The sequence below is a fragment of the Oryx dammah genome, unplaced genomic scaffold (genome assembly GCF_014754425.2).
Source record: "Oryx dammah isolate SB20612 unplaced genomic scaffold, SCBI_Odam_1.1 HiC_scaffold_18, whole genome shotgun sequence".
NCBI classification, from domain to species: domain Eukaryota; kingdom Metazoa; phylum Chordata; class Mammalia; order Artiodactyla; family Bovidae; genus Oryx; species Oryx dammah.
In genome coordinates, this window is record NW_024070202.1 from 99,049,719 (window position 1) to 99,077,401 (window position 27,683).

The following is a 27,683-nucleotide window of genomic DNA, read 5'->3' on the forward strand; positions in this document are numbered from 1 at the left end:
TCTGCAACAAAAGCTGCCAACTCTGGGAAAAGAAGAGACACTATAGCCTCCTTGAAAGTGAAAGTTGCTCAGTTGTATCTGACTCTTTGAGACCCCGTGGTCTATACAGTCCATGGAATTCTCTAGGTCAGAATACTGGAGTGGGTAGCCTTTCCCTACCCCAGGGGAACTTCCCAACCCAGGGATCGAACCCAGGTCTCCCACATTGCAGGTGGATTCTTTGCCAGCTGAGCCACAAGGGAAGCCCATAGCCTCCTTGACAGGAGCCCAAAGACCAAGGAACGGCACAAACCTTGGTTGGCCAATGGAACCGGAGAGAGAAGACGTTCTACTTCTATGGTGAAGCAAGAGCAACCCTCTGATAAAGGTCAGCCCTGAGGCTGGTGAGGTCAGAGCCAGGGCACAGGACCTGGGCTCGCCATGACCGTCACCAGGGCAAAAGGTGAAGGCAGACACACTGCTGCACACACACGTTCCAGAAAGAGAGGCCAGGTGACCACAAGAGCATTCTTTTTTTAAAAAAGAAAACTGAGCAAATATATACAAAATACTTCCAATCTCTTCTGAGCCAACAGAGCAGCCACCACGACGCTCCTTCTTCCTGAGCTTTCCCCTGCCATCTGGAGCTCGCTCCTGGCAGGCCCAGCGAGCCCATGTCTGGGGAGCACGTGCCACCACTGCACATGGCTCCCGTTCCAGTTGGGTCTCTGGACAGCGCCCAAGCGCTCCGGGCAACCTCTCCCTGAAGACTGCCCACCCGGCAGGGGGCTGCGAGGGGCGCTTCCTCTTCTGTCTTCTCCGCCCGCATGCTAGGATAATACTGCTTCTGTGGGTGACCCTTGGGGCGGGTCCCGTCAGACTTTATGGGCCAGGAGGGTGGTCAGCTTGATCTTGCCATCCATGGAGGCAGTGAGGCAGGTCCCGCAGTCCATGGCTGTGCTCCAGTCCACGGTGACTACAGGGGCGCGGTGGCCGCCCAGGCTCAGGCAGCTCTCCAGAACCTTGTCGTCCCCGCCCAGCTGCAAGGGGACAGGAGGCAACATCATCAGGCAGTGCTCACAAACACATGCAGTTTATCCACTTCCGGGGGCCAAACTGCCTTGAGCCCGGGGGCTGCCACCCCAAACCCAGGATGTGCCCAGGCACACATGTCCCTCCGGCCAGAAAGTCTCAGGTTCGCCACTTGGACCAGCAATACCTTCAATTTCCTGACTACAGTTACTCCTCAACCAAAGGGGATAATAAGTCCCTAACATACTCTAAGAGGCAGAGTTCTCTCTGCCACCTTTAACCTGCTGTGAGTGTCTGAAAAGACCCTGATGCTGGGAAAGACTGAGGGCAGGAGGAGAAGGGGATGACAGAGGATGAGATGGCTGGATGGCATCACTGACACAATGGACATGAGTTTGAGCAACCTACAGGAGTTGATGATGGACAGGGAAGCCTGGTGTGCTGCAGTCCATGGGATCACAAAAAGTCGGACACAACTGAACTGATATTTTTAAAGGATATGGGGGGGAAAGTTTTAACTCATTAATTGGTTAAAGAGCAAGTCTGACTACAAACTGATCTGAACTGATCAGGACAAGTGACAAAGCCTACAGGATCAAAAATAAAACAATATACACACACAGTCATACAGAGAGCAAAAGGAGAGCCCACCTGGAACTCAACCAAGTCTTTAAATAATGAAATAAAATTAGGCTTTAAACAGAAAGCTCTTTACAGTATCTCCCAACAGCAATTACAAGAAATTATGGAACTTTATATGATGGCATCACATTGTATACCTTAAACATATAGTTTATTGAGTGATTTATCAACTGTAGCTCAGTAAAGCTTAAAAAAGATTTTTATTAAAATATCCATTGAAATGAACAAATAAGTAAACACAAACTGTGGAATTAATTTCTAAGGGGAGGGCAAGAGCCACCTGAGTCGTCATCATCTATAGAGAAGAGGAGCCCTGGCTCCCTGGCACCACTCAAGGTCAAGAAGGCTCCCGACTTCCCGCTTCTGCAGCCCCTCCGCCCTCCCCCCTTGCTCCCTGCTGCCCCGTGGGACGCCAAGGCCCGCCTTCCTCCTCCTCCTCCAAAGGCTGTGACTCCACAGCCCAGAGCCCCCTTCCCAGTCCTCCCCAAGGCCTCAGGCCCCAGCCGGCTTCCTCCCCTCTGAGCCCTCAGCTCTGTCCTCACCACTGATGCTTGGGTCTCTTTCTCACTTAAGTGTGAGCACCAGGAGAGGGGCCACACTGTCTCTGGTGTACACTGCCCGTGCCAAGGCCACACCCACCCACGGCTGCCCGCCAGGGTACAGCCGCCCATGGACGGTGAGCCCCCGGGAGAGAGCATCCCACTCCGTGACGCCTTCTGCCTGCAGACAAAGCGCCACCGCATTCACGTGGAACTGGAACTACGCGCTCAGGCCACACTACGCGCAGTGGGCCTTCTACTTGGTAAGACGAGTCCAGATGGGGAGGTTTAGAATTTCACTCGATTATATACACGAACAAGGTACAAGAACCAGAGAGGCTGCGATGAGAGGGTTAAGACAAGCAGATCGACTGAGGGACAAAACAGAGTGGACAGCTTACTTGCCATGTGACGCATCACACCCCTGAATTTCTGTCCCAGCCATGGCTTGTACTGTCCTTGATCCACAGGACGTCTCATAAAACAATAAATCTACGCCAGATTAGAGTAACTGGAACAGACCACCTGGGCACTCACCCAAACCAACACACAGCCCATCTCCCTAGTCTCGATGTTCTATAATTGTTATTATTCCCAAGGAGGCAGGCAGAAAGGGGCAGAGTCTCATCAAGGGACAGGGACAGGTGAGCAGAGAGGCAGGCCACCCTCGTTCCCGTCCCCTCGGTTTCCCCCGAGCCAGCCTGCAGCTGGGAGGCCCAGATGCTGTCCATCCCAGGCCAGAGGCATCTCCGTGGCCACCGGGCAGGGACAGAGACAGGGACGGGGGGAGCTCGAGCTCAGCCACGCCCAGGCCTCTGGCGAGGAACCTCCCTGCCACCCACCGGGCCCCCAGGTACCTTGTAGATGACGCCCCCCGTGGCAGAACACGTCAGCATGTAACTGCCCTCGGAGTCGAAAGCGAAGAGTCGGCCCCGGGGCACCTGGACCTGCTTGTAGCCGCTGTAACCAGACAGCACGAAGGGGCCCGTGGCGTCGGCGGGCAGGCCGTACTCGGACACCTTCAGGCCGCTCTTGTGGATGTTCCACTGGATGAACTGCAGCCAAAAAGCACAAGCACAGGCCTCTCAGCGGGGTGGCCAGGGCGCAGGGCGCGGGGCCCGGTGGGGGCGGTGCAGGGAGTAGTGGGGCGGCCCCCAGCAAGTGGAGGGGGTCCACAGGCCCCAGGAAGGGGAGGGAGACGACCATCCAGTCCCCGTGCCTCCCGACACAATGTAAGCATTTTTTTCATTTTGAAGGGAAGAAAATCTAGAAAGAGTCAGACACACCACATCCAGGTCGGAACTTTCTCTCTGGCCTGACTCCAGGAGCAGAAGAGTGTAGGCACCAGCCTGGACTCCCATCGCTCGAGCTGGCACAATGCTCCAGTGATTGTTATTACTACTGTTGGTGTTAATGTTATTTGTAGGGTTAGAACCCAGCTAGGTTTTTCTTAAATTCCAAATACAGTTCTGGTTTCTCAGCAGTGCAGCTGATGGAACACAGGCGGTGGAGCACAAGCTAAGCTCCGGGACTGCAACACAAACACCCTTCAGCCTGCTTCAGGGCCAGGCTGCCTGCTGTGACCTCCTCCTGATTCAGAACTCAATTCAGATAAACAGCAAGTCAAGCTCTGATTTAAAAAGCCTTGCTTGAGAGTTTTCAAGTGAAGAATCCATTTCGTAACGACTGTCTTCACTGGATAAGAGAGGTGGACAGAATCCAGAGGTGGACAATCCAGAAGGCCCAGGAGAGGACACACAAAAGTAAGTCCTTATCCCAGCTCTGCCTGCCCCAGGTCCCTTCCCAGGGATCCTAACGAATTCTTCCAGGGAGACTCTAAAAGGGGGCACTTATTTTTACCTTCTTCCCCAGCTCCCTTTTTATGTTTCTTGGCTCTGGGCGCAGCTGTCTCCAGCCCCCACGGCCTAGCAAGTTCTGCCCACCCATGCTGTGATCACCCAGTGACCAAGCTCACTCAAGTACACCTTGGCCGCACTGGGACCCACGAGCAGGGTGGGTCAGGGAGATGCGTCCTTTCTGCTACAACCAGGGGAAAGGGTGTGGGTCCTCCCCTTTCATGACAGTCGACTCCCACTGAACTCATGTAGACCTCACTAAGATCCTATGAGACCAGTTACTATTTTCTTCTCTGTTTTACAGAAGACAAAACTGAGTGGAGAGAGGCCCCAGGTCACAGAGCTGGTAAAGGGTATGGTCAGGACCGAACTCAGTCCATTGTGCTATTGGGGGCCCCTCTAGAATCCCAGACGCCTACTGAGCCAGAGGAAGGGAGCTTGCTGACCAAAGCCCGCTCCTGCTCACCTTCCCGTCCTCGCCGACGCTGTACACAGTGTTCTCATCGTAGCTGAACTCCACGGAGTAGACCTCCCCGCAGTGGGCCTTCCAGCTCATAGCACACTCATGCTGCTGCATGTCTGAGGCAACAAGATGCCGCTAGGGTTCCCGCCCGGGCCCTGGGGAGGCACCTGCCCGCAGGCAGAGGCACCTCACCCTCCCTGTGCCTGCAGGACAGGAGCCGTGCTGGAGGCAGGGGGCCCCCGGGACCCAACGGGAGTCACAGAGCCGGCCGCCGGGAAGAGCCGGCACGGGTGCTTCAGTTCACTGGTTCTCTCCTCCACCGTGCCTAGTATTCTGTTAACCTGTCTTAAATGAAAGCTTCTCTCACTGGTCAAAGGTGAGATTCAGGAATCCTGGGGTGGAGCCTGTAAGTCTAGGAGGACACAGAAGTCCTTCCCACCGGGGCGCCCTGGAGATCAGTTAAAGATACAGCCCCGAGCGGTGCCTTTGCAGATGCGCTGGCTCCGGTCTCCTGGGGCAGGCCTGCGCGAGGAGCTTTAAAGAGCATGCTGATGACTCTGAAGCCCACCCTCCTACTGCTCTCACAGGGACAATGAAGTGGCCGTACCAAGAGGACAGGACTCCTGGATCTCACTTGGGCCGTGAGGACTCAGATCCAAGAGCTCAGGACTGAAGGACTGCTAAGCTCCATCCCCTCCCATGTCCACTGACTCAGATCAGGACCAAGGTAATTAGGGGGGTCCTGAAGCAGACACTGACCAAAGTTAAGTTCTCTTAGGAGAATCCTGAACCGGGGTTTCGCAGTAGCCTCTAGTCCAGCTGGCAAAAACCCAACTCTCTTCCCTGGGTCGATGGACGAGGGGACCAGGATTGCCGTGAGCACACTCGCTTACCAAACAGCCGGATGACGCCGTCAGCCGCCCCCGTGACCAGCAGGTTCCCATTGTGATTGAAGGCCGTGCAGTTGACGGCAATGGGCTCCGGATCCAGGGAGAACTGGAGCTATAAAAAAGCATAAACCACATTTAAAATGTAAGACAATAAGAAACCAACTCCAAGACAGGTTCTGTCTGAAAGGGAGAAGGAGACCAAGATTGAGGAAGGACACACCAGAGCGTAAAAAGGATCAGTAGTGTTCCACTGTTAAACCGTGACAGTAGGCAGGCACTTGTTTTACAGTTTTCTCTTTATTCCAAACACCTGTGATTTCAATATTCTCTTCTATGTATTGAATATTCAATGAAAAAATTGGAAAATAATAAGTAAACACAAAATTAAAAATCCTGAGAAAAGCCCTCAGCAGAAAATGTGTTTAGTTACTCAGCCGTGTCTGCCTCTTTGCGACCCCATGGACTGTAGCCCTCCAGGCTCCTCTTGTCCACGGGGATTCTCTAGGCAAGAACACTGGAGTGAGTTGCCATGTCCTCCTCCAGGGGATCTTCCCGACCCAGGAATCGATCCAGGGTCTCCTGCATTGCAGGCAGAAATAACAAGATTAAAAAGGACCCAATCAGACTGGGTGGGTTAAGGTAGAATGCCTACGAGATGCCAGAGGACAGATGCACAGATGTCTGCAGGATGGAATGGGGCAGGAGGGGGCATGTCATCACCCATCTGTCCAAGCCCACAGAACACACAACACTAAGACTGAACCTTGATGTCAACTGTGGACCCAGGGTGATTCCAATGTGTCCGTGTAGGTGCCTCGAGTGTAACGCGTGTGCTGCTCCGGTGAGGGAAACTGATAGCAGGGGAGGCTGGGCACGTATGGAGACAGGGTGCATGGGGACATCTGTGAAACTCCATTTTACTGTGAGCCTAAAACGACTCATACCACCCTTTCTCTGTGGCCATACCACCCTGAACGCGCCCAGTCTCGTCTGATCTCGGAAGCTAAGCAGGGTCACAGCTGGTTGGTACTTGAATGGGAGACTGCCTGGGGTTACTGGGTGCTATAGGCTTTGGGGCTTCCCTTGTGGCTCAGCTGGTAAAGAATCCGCCTGCAATGTGGGAGACCTGGATTCGATCCCTGGCTTGGGAAGATCCTCTAGAGAAGGGAAAGGCTACCCAGTCCAGTATTCTGGCCTGGAGAATTCCATGGACTGCCCATGGGGTCCCAAAGAGTTGGACACGACTGAGCGACTTTCATTTTCAAAACTACTAAAAAAAAAAAAAAGTTTTAAATATTAAAAAAGTGTTTAAATTTTTCAACAAGCCAAAAGGGCCCACTAGAAGGCTGTGTGTGAATTCCAAGTTTGTTGCACCTTCCGAATGACTTCAGTTGCCAGCAATCTGTCCCACTGGAGTATTACTACGTTTCAGCACGCTCTGAAATCTCACAAATCAAAATGTGAGGAGCCCAAAGCAAAGAGGCAAGAGACCAAAGAAACAGTGGGCAGCGCACCCTGTGTGCTCCCCGCCCCGGGAGGGTGCCCAGCCCCGGGGCACCATGGGAAACTCCCACCTGCTGCTTCATGGTCTTCGTGTCCCAGAGCAGCAGCCTGCCCGGAACCTGGTTGGTGCCCCTGCTGCCGATGTCTGGTGCCAACACGTCCACGTGGGCAGTGAGGCTAGAAGCTGCAGCCGAGCAGACGAAAGAGGCTCCACTAGGGCTGCACGCAAGAGACAGGATCCTGCAACACACAGGGGGTGTCGGCGGGGGGGCCAGCTCAGCACTCTGCCTGCCCACAAAGGAAGGGGGAGCTGGGCTCAGAGACTCGGCCAAGACCAAGGCCAAGGCCAAGGCCGGCCCACCAAGCACAGTGACTGGTTGGAGCGGCGTCTGGCTCACCTGGGCATATCATCATTGATGTTGATTTCACAGAGGTTTTTCTTGGCTTCTGTGTCGTAGAGGCGCACTGTCCCCACACCGCTGCCCAGCAACAGCTGGAAGAAGAGGGACAGCTCAGGGTCAGGCCTGCTCAGGGAGGCTCACAGGAGGGTGAGGCCCACCCCAATGAGGTGGAGGGCAGGCTGTGGGGTGACCCAACTCCACTCCTCTAGGTAGTACAGGAGAAACCGGTTAAAATGGACCTCATTTAAAAATTAAAGACAGTAGAGCTGACCTTGAAGGAATCTGGAATAGGAGGTAGGTATCACCACAGGTAGAGCTGGAAAGGAGACCCTCTGCCCTCCAACCCCCGTCTTCCAGTTTCAACGCCAGCCGCCCCGGTCCTGCCTGCTGGCTCCTGGCCCACCACCACCTCCATGGGCAGAGGCCTCAGCTGATCACGGGTCTGGGTGACAGCCCCATTTGCATGTCCCGGGGACAGCTCTAGCTCTGGGCCTATAAAGGCCTCCGGGAAAAATAGGGGAGGCCATCCTTGCCCTGGAGGTGCGGTCCTCAAGTGCGCAGTGAGAAGAGAGCGAAGGGGCTCAGCCTGGGGTCCCAACCAAGCCCGTGGTGCTGGAGCAGCAGGGGAGAACCCTGGGAGGTCCTCACTTAAGACCACAGGTCCAGCCATGGGCAAGACCACTCACCAGCCTGTCCCGCTTAGTGGCCCATTCTAAAGAGAGCAGTGGTGATTTAGAGATAGAGGACGCCTTGGTCTGCATGATGGGGTTGAAGGACCACACTTTGATGACCCCGTCCACATCCAAGCTGGCGACCCTTCTCCCTGAGCAGTCCACCCTGAGATGAGACAAAAAGGCACGCCATTAGCGTCCCCGCCTGAGTCCGCCACCCTCCTCAGCCCAGGCCCAGAGGACTGGCCTTTTCTGACTCTCCTGCTGAGAGATGCCCACGCTCCAAGGATGGGTGTGGACTACTTCTAGAAATATTCATTCATTCATCTGTCTGAGAACTACTCATAAAGCATCCATTATGTGCTGGGCCCAGTGGGCATCACCTACCTTCTGGACGTTACTCTCCAGGATCAGGAGCGGAGGAGCTGACTTGACCAACAACAGCCCCAGTGGCAGCTGTCCAGCCCTTCTCTGACAGTTCACGGTCCCTCGGGGCCATCCCACCACCCGCATCTCTGTTATCCCTCATTGTCCTGCTTGCCACTCCTTCACACGCACAGCCCAGGACCGCAGGCTTGGGCCCACCCTCTTTTCCCCCAAGGCCCTGCCCCAGCAGCCAGGACCCACCTGCAGTGCATGATGGAAGAGTGGTGCTCCCCGTACTCCTCCTGGCCCAGCACGAGGAATGGCTGCTCGGGGCGGACCCCCCCACCCTCAGGGCCTGCTGTGGGCACCCGCGTCAGCGTCTCCAGCGCCTCCACATGGGGCTCCGGGCAGGGCTCTGCCTCTGGGCCACCAGCTTCGGGCTTCTTCTCCACACACTGCATCAGGCAAAGCGGGCACAAGTCAGCGGTGAGGGGTCGGCGCTGGGCCTGGCCACTCCCCATGCCTGGGGACAGGCTGGGGGTGTCTAGGACGCCAGGCCACAGCCCTCGGGGGAAGATCTTGGTGGTCGTGGGGTCTAAAAGAAAGAGCTCTGAACTCCAAGAGCCTGCTTCACCGACAGCCCCTTCCTAGAGACTACGAGGAGGGAAGTGTGGGCCATGGGCTCTCAGCCCCAGCTGACGAGACCCAGGGCACACACGACCCTGACGGACCAGGCCAATGATAACAAGAATCAGTGAGGAAGGGAGTGCCCACTGTGCGCCAGGCACTGCGAACATGACCCACTGTCTCATGTCGTGCTCCCTCAACCACCTGCGATCCTGTTATTAACCCCGTTTTACAGCTGTGGAAACAGACTGAAAGCTGAAGTTAAGTAACCTTGCCTAGGATCAAGAGCTGGCCCCGGGGTGGGACGCCGACGTGAGGCCAGGTGCATCCGAGGTAAGCCTGGCCGCCCACCAGCACCTCCTCCTGGGAAGGGGTGCCAAGAGACTGGGGTGATGGGCTAGGCCCGAGGACAGCAGCTAAGCCAGAGCAAGGCAGGGCACCAAATGGCACCCACACACTCTGCCACCCAGGGGGCTGCTGCTGTCCATCTCTGCCTCCTGGGGGCACTGGGCGCTGGCTGCCACGATTACCACCTGCTCATCCAGGCATAACCGTGATGCTACAGAGCATCAGCCAGGGTGCTCTCTACCACCCCCCTGGTTCTGGAGATTCCTGGAAGCACTCCTCAGGGACCCAGAAAGAGCACTTTTACAGAAAAAATAAAATATAACAAAATAAAAGAACAGAGGAACAGAGACCTCGGAGCTCAGAGGTGCCTTCGGGAGTGGCTGAGCTCTGGTGCACCTTTAATCCTACAGCCCAGAAGGATCTGAGATGCGAGCCATAAGGCTCTATGCCATCGGACCAGAACAAGTTCAGGGCTGCTAACCCCCAAAATGCCTTTAAAACAGGCAAGTAGCCTGGATTAGGAGATAAACGGTCAACAAGGTGACTTGAGCCAGTAAATCCCTTGGGGCTTTGCCTTCAATCCCGAGTTTTTCACTGAAGCAGCAGCAGCTTATACCACCAGGAAGGGAAAACCCCAACCCACATTCACTGGTGAGAGGAGTCTCTGAACCCAGCCTGGCAAGGGCTGGGGCCACCGCACGGCTGCCCTGTGGGCACGTGGCCCTCAGGACAGTGACTCCAGCAAGGAGTGCAGGAGAAAAGACCCGTGACTGAGCAAGTCTGGGTGATGCTGGGTTACACCAAGGGGACCCTCTCCCCCTACTCCGAGCGCCCGTGACATGAGCACACTAACAGGCACAGTTAAACTCGGGGAAGGACAGAGCACACAAGTGGTCCCAAACCAACTGTTCACAGAGCTCGTCTTCTGGGAACATCTTCAGAGGCCAGCATTTTATGGCCCCTGTTTAGGGCAACACTACACCAGGAAAGAGGATCACTGGAAAGCCAGATTATTCTGGAATAAAACCACCAAAGTGCAAACAGTTAAAGCCAGTTAGGCAAAACCACACAACGCACAGCAAAAGAAATCAAGAGAGCTAAGAGCAGGCCCTGCACCACCCCTCCCCGCTGCCATATCCCACGGCTCTCCACCATGGAGGAGGGTCTGTGGGTTGTCCCCGCGGGCGTTCGTGAGAGACTGAGGCCAAGCCGCACCTGCAAAGTCATGGAGAGGAGCTCCTTCCGTTCCTTGCCGTGGTCCTGCAGGCGCCGCTGCCGCTGCTGCGACCAGCTGGACTCCCCAGGCGCCAGCCCGCCGAAGAGGCTCTTCCCATCCTTGGGCGCGCCGGCTGGCTCCCTACCCTTGGCGGTCTGGAGGATGAGACACCAGGCTGTGAAACGTGTTTCCTGGGTGGGCCTGGGCAAGGAGGGGAGCAGGAGCCAAGGAAGGGACTCTGCCTTTAGTCCTGAGTAAGGCTCCTCCCTGTCCATGCTGAGTGTTACTGTCTCGGGCTTCCCTGCTGTTACAGTAGTAAAGAATCCGCCTGCCAATGCAGAGGAAACGGGTTCGATCCCTTGTCCGGGAAGACCCCACATGCCGGGGAGCAACTAAGCCCATGTGCCACAGCTATTGAGCCTGCGCTCTAGAGCCCAGGAGCTGCCAGGACTGAAGCTCGCACGCTTTAGAGCCCATGCTCCGCAACCAGAGGACCCACCACAATGAGAAGCCCCTGCTCTCTGCAACTACAGAACAGCCCACGTAGCAACAAAGACCCAGCACAGTCAAATCCAAATAAATAAATATTAAAAAAAAAAACATGTTATTATCTCAGCCCATGAGCAAGGTCAAGGGCAAAACACCAGCAGTCTGCACCTCCTCCTTCCTGTTCTCCACTCCCCCATCCTGAGAGGACAACTCCTCAGCACTTCTCCGCCTGCCACATCAACTGCCTGGAAGTAGATACATGCATATCCTCCTGATCTAATCCGCAACAGGTAACTTTATTTAGTTTAGTTAGCACTTAGAGGAAAACAACAGAATGGGAAAGACTAGAGATCTCTTCAAGAAAATTAGAGATACCAAGGGAACATTTCATGCAAAGATGGGCTCGATAAAGGACAGAAATGGTATGGAAGATATTAAGAAGAGGTGGCAAGAATACACGGAAGAACTATACAAAAAAGATCTTCACGACCCAGATAATCATGATGATGTGATCACTAATCTAGAGCCAGACATCTTGGAATGTGAAGTCAAGTGGGCCTTAGAAAGCATCACTACGAACAAAGCTACTGGAGATGATGGAATTCCAGTTGAGCTGTTCCAAATCCTGAGAGATGATGCTGTGAAAGTGCTGCACTCAATATGCCAGCAAGTTTGGAAAACTCAGCAGTGGCCACAGGACTGGAAAAGGTCAGTTTTCATTCCAATCCCAAAGAAAGGCAATGCGAAAGAATGCTCAAACTACCGCACAATTACACTCATCTCACATGCTAGTGAAGTAATGCTCAAAATTCTCCAAGCCAGACTTCAGCAATACGTGAACCGTGAACTCCCTGATGTTCAAGCTGGTTTTAGAAAAGGCAGAGGAACCAGAGATCAAATTGCCAACATCCGCTGGATCATGGAAATAGCAAGAGAGTTCCAGAAAAACATCTATTTCTGCTTTCTTGACTATGCCAAAGCCTTTGACTGTGTGGATCACAATAAACTGTGGAAAATTCTGAAAGAGATGGGAATACCAGACCACCTAACCTGCCTCTTGAGAAATCTGTATGCAGGCCAGGAAGCAACAGTTAGAACTGGACATGGAACAAAAGACTGGTTCCAAATAGGAAAAGGAGTACGTCAAGGCTGTATATTGTCACCCTGCTTATTTAACTTATATGCAGAGTACATCATGAGAAACACTGGACTGGAAGAAACACAAGCTGGAATCAAGATTGCCGGGAGAAATATCAATAACCTCAGATATGCAGATGACACAACCCTTATGGCAGAAAGTGAAGAGGAACTAAAAAGCCTCTTGATGAAAGTGAAAGAGGAGAGTGAAAAAGTTGGCTTAAAGCTCAACATTCAGAAAACGAAGATTATGGCATCTGGTCCCATCACTTCATGGGTAATACATGGGGAAACAGTGGAAACAGTGTCAGACTTTATAATTTTGGGGCTCCAAAATCACTGCAGATGGTGACTGCAGCCATGAAATTAAAAGACGCTTGCTCCTTGGAAGAAAAGCTGTGACCAACCTAGTCAGCATATTAAAAAGCAGAGACATTACTTTGCCGACTAAGGTCCGTCTAGTCAAGGCTATGGTTTTTCCTGTGGTCATGTATGGATGTGAGAGTTGGACTGTGAAGAAGGCTGAGTGCCGAAGAATTGATGCGTTTGAACTGTGGTGTTGGAGAAGACTCTTGAGGGTCCCTTGGACTGCAAGGAGATCCAACCAGTCCATTCTGAAGGAGATCAACCCTGGGATTTCTTTGGAAGGAATGATGCTAAAGCTGAAGCTCCAGTACTTTGGCCACCTCATGCGAGGAGTTGACTCACTGGAAAAGACTCTGATGCTGGGAGGGACTGGGGGCAGGAGGAGAAGGGGACGACCGAGGATGAGATGGCTGGATAGCATCACTGACTCGATGGACGTGAGTCTGAGTGAACTCCGGGAGATGGTGATGGACAGGGAGGCCTGGCGTGCTGCAATTCATGAGGTCGCAAAGAGTCGGACACGAGACTGAGCTGAACTGGCGGCGAAGCAACGATTATGAGACCGATCAGGCCCTACTCTTGGTGTTCTATTTAAAAGCAACAATGTTTGGGCAATGGAGAGGAAAAAAAAAGTATGCAAAATATAATCACCCCTCTACAGGGGAAAAAGACACATAATACCCTCTCTTGTTTTGGGCCAAGTGCATGACTAAGCCAGTCAATGTTAACAAATACTGAGGTATTTGGAAATGATTACTGGGCAACCAGAAAGTCTTTTAACAGAAATAGTTGGAAACTCAAGGACTTTGGGGCAGGATAAACTGGACAAGAGAGAAACTGGCATCTTCTGGCTCCTTTTCATAGCAACAAGAGATAAGGTCAACCAACGTTACAGCAAATGAACTCAGTTAATTCCCACCCCAGGCTTTCCTGGTGACTCAGACAGTAAAGAATCTGCCTGCAATTCAGGAGACTTGGGTTCGAGCCTTAGGTCAGGAAAATCCCCTGGAGAAGGGAATGGCTACCCACTCCAGTACTCTTGTCTGGAGAATTCCAGTACTCTTGTCTGGAGAATTCCAGTCCATGGGATCGCAGAGAGTCACACACAACTGAGCAACTAACTGGGGCTTCCCAAGTGGCACTAGGGAAGAAGCTGCCTGCCAACACAAGAGATGCAAGAGACATGGGTCCGATCCCTGGGTCAGGAAGATGCCCTGGAGGAGGGCATGGCAACCCACTCTAGCATTCTTGCCTGGAGAATCCCGTGGACAGAGGAGTCTGGCGAGCTGCAGTTATGGGGCCACAAAGAGTTGGACACAACTGAGTATATAATCACCACTCCACTCCCACAGAGACTGAAGATTTCTAATCTAGAGCTTTTTAAAAGGGAGCTGCCACCTTAGCAACCTTTCGAGATGATCTGGCTGGGTTCTCTTTTTCTAATCTTATTCCCACAAATTGTGACAGTCATACTCCTACCCCCTCTCCTTTTTTTTTTTACACTCTTAGCAACGGGATATAGATACCAATAGCCACTCAGTTTGAGACCAACATACTCACAAATCATTTGTACACAAGTCATAAGTAAAGAGAATAAATTCAACCGAAGTCTACATGTGGCCTTTTAGTTCTTCTACTTGTTATGTTTTATGTTAACACCACACAACTTTAAATGATTGACAGAGATTCCCTGGGACCCTGAGGTCATATGAACAGTTAAGAAAGGAAATTTTAAAGGCTATTATTTTAGCTGGAGCCTAACTGTGGCTGACATACACAGGATTGGTTATTTTTGTTTTTCTGACTGAAGCGACCTCCAGTGGTACCTGGAGGTGTTTATTATACCTCCAGGTACTTGTGTTTGTCACGGATAGTTTGTCTAGAGTGGTTGATCTCTGAATTCTGACTTATTTGGGGAACAGTAAATTTCTTAGTCAAGATTTTTAAAAAAATAAACTAAGAAGAAAATCAACAGCAATAATGTCAATATATATTACTCACTGAGCATTTATCATATGTAAGGTACCATGCAAAGAATCTTACAAACATTCCCTTAAAGATGAGGCATTATTTTAAGATGGGGAGCAGTTGTGTAGAGAGGTTAAATTACTCGCTCTACACAGGGAGAACTCAACAGAACTGTAATTCACACCCAGATCTGAGAGTGGCCCCATGCTCGGAAAAACCTGAAGAAAGCAAAACCATGATGGAAGCACAGGAAAGGAAGTGACGCTGAATAGAAAAGAGAAGGAATGTCATAATCCCGGACTCTAGGTAACAACCAAGAGAGGCCTTGCTCTCGGCGTTTCTGGCCGTTCTGGAGAAGCGTCCAAGGAGCACTGGACAGGTCCCATCGTCTTAGAAAGTGGAAGATGACTTCTCTTACCTTCCCCAAAGTAACACGTGGTCCTGAGTTAACCATGTTCCCTCACATGGTCCCAGGGTGGGTGGTGGAGTGGAGGGTGGTTCACTCCCTAGTAGGTGATCCAAGGGTGCCAACCTTCATTACACAAATCTATTTATTCCTCCTGACTGATCCAGAAGGCAAACTGCTCAGACTAAGGAACTTCACAGAGGAGGCTATAACGTGCTCAGTCGCTGAGTCATGTCCAGCTCCTCACGACCGTATGGACTGTAGCCTGCCAGGCCCCTCTGTCCGTGGAATTTTCCAGGCAAGGATTCTGCAGCGGGTTGCCGTTTCCTCCTGCTGGAGATCTGCCCGGGCCAGGGATCAAACCTGTGCCTCCTGCCTCTCCTGCTCTGATAGGCAGACTTCTTTACCACTGTGCCACCTGGAAAACCCCTAGAGGCTACACTATACCAGACAAGAGACTTCAGGCCAAAGGCTGAAATAAGAGACAAAGAAGGCCATTTTATAATGATAAAAGGGTCGTTTCAACAAGAGGACATAATATTTGCAAATATTTACGCCCCTGACATCAGAGCACCTCATATATAAAGCAAATATTACCTGACTTGAAGGGAGAAATAGGCAGCGATACAATAATAGTAGAGGACTTCAGTAGCCTACTTTCAATGAAGAGGTCATCCAGACAGAAAATCACTAGAGACACACTGGCCTTAAACTGCACATTAGACCCAGTAAACTTTATAAACATTTACAGAACATTCCATCCTCACGCACACATGTAACATTCTCCAGAATAGACCATATGTTAAGAAATGTAAGCCTTAATAAAGGTAAGGAGATTAAAGTCATAGCAAGCATCACAATGGATGAAACTAGAAGTCAATTATAAGGATAAAACTAAAAAGTTCATAAATATATGGAGACTGAACAACATACTCCTAAACAACCAATGAGTCACAGAAGAAACCAAAAGATAAATCAAAAAATATCTTGAGACAAGTAAAAATGGAAACACAATATACCAAAACCTATGCAAAACTGATTCTAAAAGGGAAGTTTCTAATAATAAACACCTGCATTAAGAAGAAAGAGTTCAAGTAAACAACTTAACTGGACACCTCGAGAAACTAGAAAAAGAAGAATACACAAAGCCCAAAGTTAAGGGAAGGAAATAACAATGATTAGAAAGGAAAACAAAGAAACAGAGTAACAAGTCAATAGAGGGCTTCCCTGGTGGTCTAGTGGTTAAGAATCTGCCTGCCAATATGGGGGACAAGGATTCGACCCTGGGTCCAGGAAATTCCCACATGGAGCAACTAATCCAGTGCATCACAACTACTGAGCCTGCGCTGTAGAGCCCGTGAGCCCCAGTGACCGAAGCCCACAGGCCGAGAGCCCATGCCCCAAAAGAAGAGAAGCCTCTGCTCTCTGCAACCAGAGAAAGCCCATGTGCAGCAATGAAGCCCAGCAAAACCAAAAATAAAAATAAATAAGTAAATCTTAAAAAAACATAAAAGAGTCAATAGAAAATGAACATTGAAACCAGGAGCTGGTTTTTCTGAAAGTCAAACAAAATAGACAAACCTTTAGCTTGATTTACCAAGAAAAAAAAACAGGACTCATTAAATAAAATTAGAAATGAATTCCAAAACACATCTCCAAAGGCTCTACCATTCTGATAGAAAAGATAAAAGAGCTGGCAGTAAAGGCCATGTTTTCTGGACCACAAAGGTGCCAATGGGAGCCCCACAGCTAGCTACAAAAACTGTGCTGAGAGGAGGAAGATCAGCTTCCTGGGTTGACAGCTGTTTTCCAAAATAGTGGGATCCTGGCAAGCAAGGAAGTCTCAAACTAGCCTGGCACAACTATGATTCAGACTTATCAGCCTGACCGAGAAATCTTTATACTGGATACTTGAGAAGAAAAGGGAAAAGCATCCATTTACTACTGCATGCATGCCCCGGGAAAGTACACAGACTACAGGGGTATCCCACTTTGGGGCCAAAGGTGGAGAAGGCTGCAGAACAGGCACAGGCACTTGGCAGAATGGTTGTCTGTCCTTACTCACCTGCTACACCTCATAAACGGTATTTTTCCTCTAACAGGTGGTGTTGCTGCTGCTGCTGCTGCTGCTGAATCGCTTCAGTCGTGTCCGACTCTGTGCGACCCCATAGACAGCAGCCCACCAGGCTCCCCTGTCCCTGGGATTCTCCAGGCAAGAACACTGGAGTGGGCTGCCATTTCCTTCTCCAGTGCATGAAAGTGAAAAGTGAAAGGGAAGTCGCTCAGTCACGACCCCATGGACTACAGCCTACCAGGCTCCTCCATCCGTGGGATTTTCCAGGCAAGAGTACTGGAGTGGGGTGCCACTACCTTCTCCAAACAGGTGGCATTAAGAGTACCCAATTCAATTGGCCCAAATGGATGGAATAGAGGGGCTTAACATAGACTTCAAATTCCTCCAGCTGACACAAAAGGCACTTGTAACAGTTCCCCAGCAAGTATATTACAACATTAAGAAGAACAAAAGCAACGCTTCCTTCTTGAGTTAAGATGGCAAGGAAGCTGTCCAGTGTATTACAGGCTGGAAAGTACTCCAAAATGAAAATTCAAACAGGTGTTAACATATAAATAAGAAAAACTATCTTTATAATGACAGGGTAATTTATACCAAGAGAGCTATAGACCTAAACGTGACCTAGCAGATCCTACTTAGAGCTTCTCTTTAAACTGTATCTAAGATACATCAGCTGAGCCACAAGGGAATCCCCATACAAAAGAAGGGGAAACATCAACAAAAAACAATAGCACACTAAAAGCTGATGAACGCAGCTATCCACCAAACACCTAAATAAGTAGGTAAAGTAAACCTGTGTCCAGCTACAAAGGCATATGACTTAAGTAAATGTTCACTGGGACACACCCAGTAATTCAAAGTTTTATTTTAAGAGCAAACTTCATAAAAATCTTCACTACTGGATTCATGTAACATTCCAACAGTCCAAATTATATTGTCCCAGTCTATCATAATCTACCTGTCTCCTTCAGTTCAAGAGAGGTACCTTTATCCTGCTTTATCATCTAACCTTCTCGCCTCTCACTCCAGAGAAGGATCTAAATTCATTTTCGGTGGCCTGAATAGACTTACCAGGCAATCGTCCAAATGGAACAGAAAACAAGTTCCAGTAATCTGGCCTCACGTGAGGCAAAAAAAAAAAAAAAAAGCCACCCAGAAGACAGGCCCAAGTAACAGAGAAATTACAGAATGAAAGATGGGGAGGAGGACTCCCTTTTCCCCATCCTGCTGAGATCCATGGAAACAGCCCCAGGGGCAGCATTCTTACTGCTGATGTCATGGGAGCTATAGGATAATTTGATACTCATAAGAGCTACAAATACACAAGTCTGTGGATGCTTTGCTTTCTTACATTACCTCAATTAGAGGTTATCTCTGTAATAACCATAACGCCCCCTCGTAGTCGCAAGGTGACTAAGCGGGTGTGGAAGGAGTGACTGTAACTGGAGGGCAGGATGGGGTAGCACTGCCGTGGAGGAGCCTGCTGAGGAGCTGCCTGAGGCGCTTTCTATAATAGAGAGCCCAGAAGAGCTTGAGAACTGTGGTTTTACAGCTACTTCTAAAATTTTGCCTCCAGATTCAGAGTGAAAGCACAGAGAATGTATCACTGTAGATTTTACGTTTCTAATGTAGGGAACTTTTCAGCGCTAACAATAGCAGTTAGAGGCGCCGATCACAGTGGGCAAAACGCTGATATGACTGAAGCTTACAATTGTTGTTTCATCACTACATCATATCCGACTCTTTTGCCACCCGATGGACTGTAGTCCACCAGGCTCCTCTGTCTAAGGGGTTTTCCAGGTAAAAGTACTGGAGCAGGTTGTCATTTCCTTCTCCAGGGGATCTTCCTGACCCAGGCTTATTTAAAAAAAAAAAAAATGTCATTTTCTATTGAGTTAAAAGCAATGTATCATTAAAATCACAGGAGGTGATCATATAACTAACAGGATTTGGTATTGGTAAGAGAGGATCCTGAATTATAAACTCGAATTTGGCCATCAACCGTATAGGGGAGTTAAAAAATTAGAATGTCCCCGCCAAAAGAAGGGAACCAGGATGGTGAGGAGTCTAGAAATCACGCCACACGGGTAAATAGCTGGGCAGAAAGGAAGGAATGAACATAGTGTTTAGCATGGAAAAGACAGAAAGAAGCCTTATTCTATGCAGCTTGAAGGCAAAGCTATGATCTGTGAGTGAAAATCACAGAGGCTTCAACTAACAACTTTCAAACAGGCCAACACCACCCCCAACACAAGCAGTGAGCTCCCCCCAACAGGAGGCAATCAATCAAATTAAAGGTCATCTGGCCCACCCTCCTAGCCAATAGGAATGTGGTCCAGATGACCTTTAAACTTCCTCCAATGCTAAATTCTATGATTTTTTGAATCTCAGATATACTAGTTATTTTTAGAGCTGAAACATTACTGCTGAGTTAAATATATCATTAAAAAAACAAGTGAGCCAACCACTGGATTTTTCAGATTGACAACATTTATCTTCTATATCCAGGAAATGGAAAGAGTACGACCTTTGCTCTGTTAACATGCCAGAAGCTTTGTTTGAATATATTTTAAAGGTAAAGTAAGGAACGTTTGCTTCAAATTACACATTCTTACCTTCGTCTCCTGAATAGGAACCTCACAAACATTTCCAATCCCATTTCACCCTCAGTTTAGCGTCTGAACACGTAAAGATATGGCCACAGGCCGAAGCACAAAGACCTTCTTTCAAGTTAATGAAAATGAATTTCATCATTTCATGTACATTTCAAGGGATGTAGCACGCCATACATCATCTATTACAGGCTAAAACCTTCCCAACTACAACAACTACAACCTATTGTGAGCTCATAATCTGCCAGGCACTGCATATACGAGGGCTCTCATTTCAACTCAAACACCTCTCCCCATAGGGAGTAAATGCTGTTATCATACCCATGCCAAGTAGGTGGGGAGATGTGAGCAAGGATGCTAAACAAGGTACAGTTGCCTGAGTCCAGAGCCCATGCTTTTTCTTCCCCCATGTCCTGCTCAGCACCTGCACTTGAGGAACAGTATGAAATCCAAGTGCTGTGCTAAAGGCCCTGGCGTCCCAGTGGCAGTGTGGACAGACCCCTGTCTCCCCAACAGCCCCATGCTGCGTGTCACCTGCAACTGTTCTCAGGCCAAGGGCAGCAGGAGAGGAAGGCAGAGATGATGACAACTTACTGTACCTGCAAGCAATAAAAATCTCGAGAGGGAAACAGTCCCTACCCAAGCAATAAAGCATGACTCTGGATCTGTTAAAGCCTCACTCTGGCCAGCATTTCTGAAACCAATGAGTTCTGACCATCTCCGCTCGGAAAACTAGTCAGTTTTGGACATATGCTGGCATAAAAGAAATTCTCTTGCAAGCTTTTATAAAAGAAAAAAAATAGCAAAAATCCTTTGTAGCATCAGGAAATAAAAACTTGTAGTAAAAGAAATACCACACTGATTTAGAACTTTACTTTTTATCTACACACTACTTCCTATCACCAAAAATTTTTAAAGTCCAGAATCACTTGAATTCATGCTTGAATAACCAAATTTTAGTCATAAGCACACATGAGTTAGAGGAAATTGATGAGAAAGGGGAAGGGACCCCTCAGAGCACACTTCCTCCTGTCACCATCCACCCTCCCACCTGCAGGTCCAAAGCGAGGGCAGGCAAGACTCCACGTGGGTGATGAGTGGGGTGTCGGAGGCCTCCTGGCGAGAGTTAGAAAGGCAGGGCCTGCACCTACCTGGCTGCCAAAGGACTCCTTCTTGGCCGAGCTCTGAGTCTGAGGGGGGCCCTGGGCAGGCGACAACCTTGAGGGACTCTTCTTACTCTGAGGCAGCAGCGAGGACAGGAAGCCCACGCGCGGCGACTGGGAGAGGGAGGCATTCCTCTGGCTGCACACCATGGCCCTGGACAAGCAGACACAGCATGAGGTCACGGCGCTGGGCGGGGGCCTGGGAGAACCCGGGGCACGCACCGTGCAGGCTACAGATGCTGCCAGTAACCAGAGCCGTGGCCAGGCCTGCAAGTCTGGGCTTTAAGGCGGCCTGACGCTTGGTGTTCTTTCACAAGGGGAACTCGCAGCCCACCTGGCACAACAGGGAAGGCTGTGGCTCTGATGCCGTGGCAAAGCTCAGAGCAGAGCCGTCTACTGCCTACTGGCTACGTGTGGTGTTGACCACCTGAGATGTGGTCAGTCCAAATGGAGAAGTGCTGCAGGCATAAAATCCACATGGGAATTCCGGATTTAGCATGAAAAAGAGTTGTTAAATAGCTCATGAATACTTTATATTCATTACACGTTGAAATGATACTTTGAAAGAGTTGGGCTATATAAAACTGAAAGTGTTAGTTGCTCAGTAGTGTCAGACTTTGCTGACACAAGTAGACCTCACAGACTGTAGCCTGCCAGGCTCCTCTGTCCATGGAATTCTCCAAGCAAGAAGACTGGAGTGGGTTGCCTTTCCCTTCTCCAGGGGAACTTCCTGACCCAGGGATCAAACCTGGGTTCTCCTACATTGCAGGCAGATTCTTTACCAACTGAGCCACCAGGGAAGCCTGGGCTAAATAATAAATATCATTAAAATTTACCGTTTTTAAGATAGCTACTGAAAGTTTTTAAGTTCGATTTTTGGCTTGCACTTTACTTCCATCAGCAGGCACTAGCTCAGAAACCAGAGCAGTTTTGTCTGCTGCAGGACTGGGCCACAGGTAGGTCTGGAATCTGATTACTTGGGTTTGCATCCTGACTCACCAATCACTGATCTTGGTACCGGAGGTGCCTGCGGTCTCTTCCACTGCTATTATCATCATCATCATCTGGGTCTTTGGCTTTCAATGGCTGTTTTTGAAGGCTGCTCAAATACCTCTCTCCCAACCTGCCTACCACTCCGAACCCTGAGACAAGAGCATGCTTCTATGGAGAAATGCGCTGGCAATCTTGACATCCATGAGGCACTCCTTTCAGAGCGCAGAAACTTCCCAGGGCTTCACGACAACGGCTGCGTGTATTAACCCAGGCTGCACACACCTAGATGTGCGAGCCCCTGGCAGAGCCTGTAGTTCCCCTGCCTCTGGTCAGGCCCAGACACAGAAAACTCAAGACTAGAACAGTGGGGGCCCAGGAGGTTCCTGGCAATTTGGAGGCGTCACCAGGAGGAAGGGAGAACGCTGGGGACAGAGCGAGGAGGGGCACAGCACACACTCACAGTTCTGAGTCCCCCAGGCGGTCCATGTTGGAGACATAAGGAGGCAATTTGTGCTGGACCAAGGCCTCTTCCTCCTCTGGCTGTTGCTCCTCTTTCTTCAGTCGGTGGATTTCAGCTTGCAGTGCAAACAGCTACATAGAGGTGGGGGTGAGTGAGACGGGATCTCAGCTAGCCTTCCCTCCCCTGGGGAAGATCGACACATCACGTCCAAAACCCAACCACATTGACTCAAAGGCCACTCGCCCTCAGCCTCAGGGAGCCCGTCTCACTCTCCGCAGGCAGGAAAGATAGGTGAGGCTGCTGTGACTTGATGACAAGGAGGTGAGAAAACTAAAGACCGTTAGATAACACGGAACCTACTTCTTTTTTCTTTTTATCATTTGACTTGTTTCCCTTTTATCATTTGACTTGCTTCTTCCTGAATTCACTGAGAAAACTAGCTCCACCCACTCCTGCTTTCCTCGTGGGCATCTACAAAACCAGACTTTGGAACTCAGGAGGAAAAAGAAATTTTTTTAATGAAGGTCAGCATTTTTTACTTTTTGCCTGAAGATAATTATACACACAGGCCCAAACCTAAAAACGTTAAATCCCCAAAACCGAAACAGCTTATAAGCTTCCTTTTTCTAAAAAATCCTCCCTTTTCTGATGGTGCATCAATTTCAAGGCTAGAGAAATGCTCAGGCAAATGGAAAGGCAAATATGAGCTGCCCCAGGAGCTGTTCTTTTACCAAAGTAGAAAGACCTGAGAACAATTGAATCACATCTGGGCTATAAACAAGACAGATGTGGGGATGAGTGGAACAGGCCTGGGAATGGGAAGTGGAGATATACAAGCAGGTTAGCTGCAAGGAGACATCCATGCATAGAGTCGTTTTCCTCTTAAAAGTTCACCACTGTTACTACATTGCTCATGCTACAACTGAAAACATCAGCCTTGCCTCTGGCTTTCAAAGGTCTGTCACAGCTCCCAACACTGCCTTTCTGGTGACTCATCGCCACCTGAGACCAGCGCTGTCTCTACTGACTCACCCTCCACAGCCGCTGCCTAATTTCACACATGAAAAGCAGAAGTGCTTCCCAAGGAGCAAGTGACATTCAGAACAAACCTTCTGGCGCAGAACTTCATTCTCTTCTTGAACCTGGTTGGTCCTCTGGCACTCCGCATCAAAGTTCAGGATCACAGGAACGGGTGTACTGAGTTAAAGAATAAGCCTGCCTTTTAATTAACTTGACACAATGCATAATACACCAAATCCTCAAGTTTTACACTTTATATACATATATATACACAACGTTTAATTGTCAACTATATTCCAACAAAGCTGGGGGGAAAATTGCCAATTAAAATATATAGTCTATCACAAACTCTGCAATAACACAATTCAATAAACATGTTTTAAAAGAAAAAGAATAAGCCTGCCTGCAAAACGATTAAAAGCCATTCCAGACACTCTAGACACCGCAGCTACACCCTTGCATGTGACACGGAGTACAGACTCTGTGCTGTGGGCTCCTCCTCACAGCTTTAACAACAGTCTCTCCCTTGACCTTGGGTCTGGCCTGAGTTCGTTCAGACAGACTCACGGACACCTGGCAACCTGCCTGGCTAGCCCACAGAGGACATACAGCCAAACCTGATGCTTTCTCCCAAATGCCAGCAGCAAAGAGTTTATCTTGCGGGCTTCACACTCAGTCTAAGCTTTAGCGACATTCAGCGAAAAGCCAGCCCAGTGGGCAGCGGATCTGTGGGCACATGGCCAGCTGCTCTACCAGCTGTGTGGAAGGACTGGCTGCTCGCCTTTCCCCTCCTCAGGGTGAGCCTCTCCCTGGCAAAGGTTCAGGCTGAGAAGCAAGCTTTCTGCAGACTAGGAGCCACCTAGGAGAACCCACATGTGGTCCAAGTGTCAGTCTTTCCCAACCACCTCATACGGCTTCAGTCTGGAAGAGCACTATGCCGCAGGGCCTTGGCTGGACAACGAGCTTCCCTGGAGGGCCCACGGGGTCAAGCCCTGACCACCTCTGGGCTGGGCCCCTTGTGAGTTTTGTCTAAAAGCCTCAGGATGAAGAGCGGCAGCAGGGGGAGAAAAAGGGCCAACCTGGGTAATTCACACTCACCCCAGCACAAAAGGAGATGCTCCCTTCCTACCTCCACCAGAAGATGGTCTTCCCAGAGACCAAAAGGCGATGGTGAGTGGGCCTCCACAACGCCCAGCTTATCAGTGACTCACCATGCAGCCCCATTCGAACCAGACCCCCTTCTCCTCCCAGGGAGTTCCTGCCAGAGAGCACAAGTGAGCAAGGAGGTCCCCAGCTTTCCACGACCAAAGGGTACATAAGGTAGGCTTGGAAATTATTTATGCCCTTTCTCTCTCCTAAAGCTCTCCACATATCCTTAAAGCTGCCCTGTCCTCTGACAAGTTGAGGGACTCTGAGATCACTGTGAAGACAGTGACCCAGACACTAACACAGGAAGGATGTTCCAGCCCTAGAAGCGTTTTCACCCCCTACCTAATCCCAGCAAAGTCCAGTGAAATCCTGGGGAGGCATGGAGCATGCGCAGAGAGGGAGGCTGGCCGGTTTCGCTGTGCTTGCTGGGAGAGGCCCCCCGCTCTACTTGAGGGCTCCTATCCCCCTACTGCGAGGATAGTCTCCCCACCCACCCATGTCAACGATTCAGCAGTAGAACTAAGAATTACAACTCCCACCCTCCCAGATCAAAATAACCACAGTCGGCCCAGCCCCATCACGTGACAACACGATGATGATCTTTGGGCATTTTGTAGAAGAAATGACTGCATTAAGGGCAGCAGCCGCTGATCTCGCTGTCGGTTGGCCTCAGGCTGGGCTGCCAGCCCCCCGGCCACTGAGAGGATATGCATGCACTGAAACAGGACACTCAGGAAGTTGTGCAGGGACACGATGAAGGTGTCGGCCCACTGGCGCGAAAAGTAGGTGGCGAAGGTGGGGTTGGTGTCGGGAGATGGCAGGAAGGGCAGGACAAACCAATCCTTCCACTCGGCCTGGTTCTGGAGCTCCGAGGCCTGCTTTGCAAAGAACTCCTGAGCCTTGTCACTTCTGTTTGTCTGCCAAGACACGGAGGAGGCGGCAAAGAAAGGAGAGAGACAGAAGGCCAGAGGTGAGACTCTTCACCACCACACCACAGGCAGCTTTTGAACACTGGCCTGCTGAGCAAGTCGTCAAACACGATCTATGAACTCTGTATAAAAGAAATCACCACTCTTTTCTCAAGTTCCTTGTAACTTCAAAGAAGCTTGTTTAAAGCTCTAGTGATAAATGCCACCCTAAAAATTAATTCCTAGTTGATTTTCAAATAATCTAAGTGATTTACTACCCTCTACCCCTCAAGTCAGTCATAACCTTTTTACTCAAACTTTAGCCCAGCTACTTATATTCTTCAAAACACCACCCAGGCTAATGTGCTTAAGACAAGAGGAGAAATAGGAATGAGGAAGGTAAGTCAGATGATCTACAGATGAGAAGGGGAAAAAAAAATTGGAAAACAGTCAAAAATAATTTGCACTGTGACTGTTCCACCCTTTCCCAGAGTAACAGAGAAGAGCTGTCCCTAGGCGTTAAAAGAAAATCTATTTCTGGATTAAAGAATTTTCTCCACCAAGAGATCCCTGAACCAGAAACACCTGGATTGTGTAGACGAGATAAAAGCGGAACAGGCTGGTTTTCAGCTTGTTGATGGTGGGTCTGTACACGTCCTCCAAGCGGCTGAAGAGCCGCCGCTCCAAGTAGTTCCAGTAATCCCGAAGAGCAGCCAGGTCATACACCTGCATTAATTGCTGCAGCTGGTCCACAATCTTGTCCACCTGGAGAGAGAAAGATGTGATGGAAAAGGGAATTCTCTCTTCGCACCACAGAGTTAATACAGCTTTTTCCCTCTTGCTGCAGCTTCTGGATGCTTCCATTTTTTTTTTTCTTTAAGTTAGCAATCTATAAAACTTTCAAAACACTGAAACATAGTAGGTTTCAAGTTTTTTTCTTAATGTTAGATATGTGTTTCTACCCTTTGGCAAGCATGGAAATTTCAGGTGTAAAAGCACTCTGATCCAGGAACCAGACAGAGTCCAGGGCCTGGACTTAGTGCTAATTTATTCAACCACCTTGGCAATGTCACTTCAACTCTCTGGTCTTAGTGACCTAAGATTTCAAAAAGCAAAAAAGAGGGAGTGAGACAATATCCATGCTCCTCCTCCATTCCAGGATTCCAAGTCTTATGTTAGAGGTACTGTCTCCTTCAAGTCCTCTAAGCACCACTAAAGCCCTGGCAGCTGCTGAGAGTGTCAGCCAAAAGGGGTCCCCTCCTTGTGAGGAGCACTCATATCGGAGGACACAAGATGGAACAGGTTTTGAATACTGATACCATTCTAAATCTCCCCATTTTACAGATCAGGACACTGAGGCTCAGAGAGCTGAAATATTTGCTTTAGCCACCACCAAGTAGCCACTAACTTTGGCAAGACAAGAACCCAGGTCTCCTAACTCCCCTCCGGTGTTCCTGCTGCTAACTCACTGCCTCTCTACTCACCTGCCAACACCAACTGAAGCCAGCAGACATACACACAAATCACACACATATAACTTCCAAGAACTCAACAGAAAAGCATGTCTGAGCTAAGTTATGTTTTCAAATGTACAAGGTCTTCCTCAAAGGCGAAGCAAAACTGCCAATGGGTCACTGACAAAGCCATTTCAAATACCTAGCTCAACATGGGCTGCAGACCCCTTTGCTCCCAATGCCACTGGAAGCCGACTTTAGAATATTTCTGTTCCCCAAACCCAAACGTCTACCCAACCATAGCTCCTCAAACCTCATCGCCATCCAGCCAATGACTGGCCAGCACCTGCTGGGAGACGGGTGGAGAACAGAGCCCTGGACCAGGAGTCAGGGCACCTGGGCTCCAGCCTCGGCGATGCTCCTGACTCGCTGGCAACTTCGGACAAGTCATGTCCCCTCTCAGGGCCTCAGTTCCTCATCTGTCAACCGAGTGCCGGACGCGCTGATGTCAATGATCCCCCTGGCGCGGTGACAGCGCCGCTCCCGCCCCGGAGGGCAGTGCTGGGGGAGAGCCAGCTCCTGGCTCCCTCGGGGCCGCCTCTGCCCGCGCCGCGCTCGCCGGCCCCTCACCCGGAAGCCCTTCTCCTTATCCGCCTTGATCTCGGCGTCCAGCTGCCGCAGAGTGTGCGTGAAGCCGCGGAAGAGCAGGTACTCTCGGACCATCTCGTCAGTGCGCTCCACGGCCTCCGCCATCTCTGCGCCAGCGCCGCCGAGGGGCTGCGCCGGGTGAGGGACGAAGGGGCGGAGCTAAGGCCGAACGGGGCGGGGCTGGGCGCGAGCACCGGATCGTCACGCCGAGGCCGGCCTACCAGCGCGCACGCATTGCGCGCCGCGCGCCTATGGCCCCGCCCCCGGACCCGCCCAGCTGCTCCCGTCACTTATCACCCAGCT

The 27,683-nt window shown here is 50.3% G+C and overlaps 1 protein-coding gene across 1 annotated transcript; it reads right to left on the bottom strand.

Moving 5' to 3' along the window:
- Positions 1–493: 493 nt before the first annotated feature.
- Positions 494–27,535, bottom strand: WDR91 (WD repeat domain 91). Its single transcript, XM_040260926.1, has 15 exons — positions 27,363–27,535; positions 25,864–26,043; positions 25,080–25,287; positions 23,311–23,393; positions 22,202–22,332; positions 20,737–20,902; positions 10,533–10,688; positions 8,604–8,797; positions 7,992–8,142; positions 7,303–7,397; positions 6,976–7,144; positions 5,405–5,513; positions 4,515–4,627; positions 3,050–3,247; positions 494–1,019 (listed from the first exon to the last, which is right to left on the bottom strand). The coding sequence occupies exons 1-15, from the start codon at positions 27,483–27,485 to the stop codon at positions 855–857; spliced, it is 2,241 nt and encodes a 746-aa protein (XP_040116860.1). The 5' UTR covers positions 27,486–27,535; the 3' UTR covers positions 494–854.
- Positions 27,536–27,683: the final 148 nt, after the last annotated feature.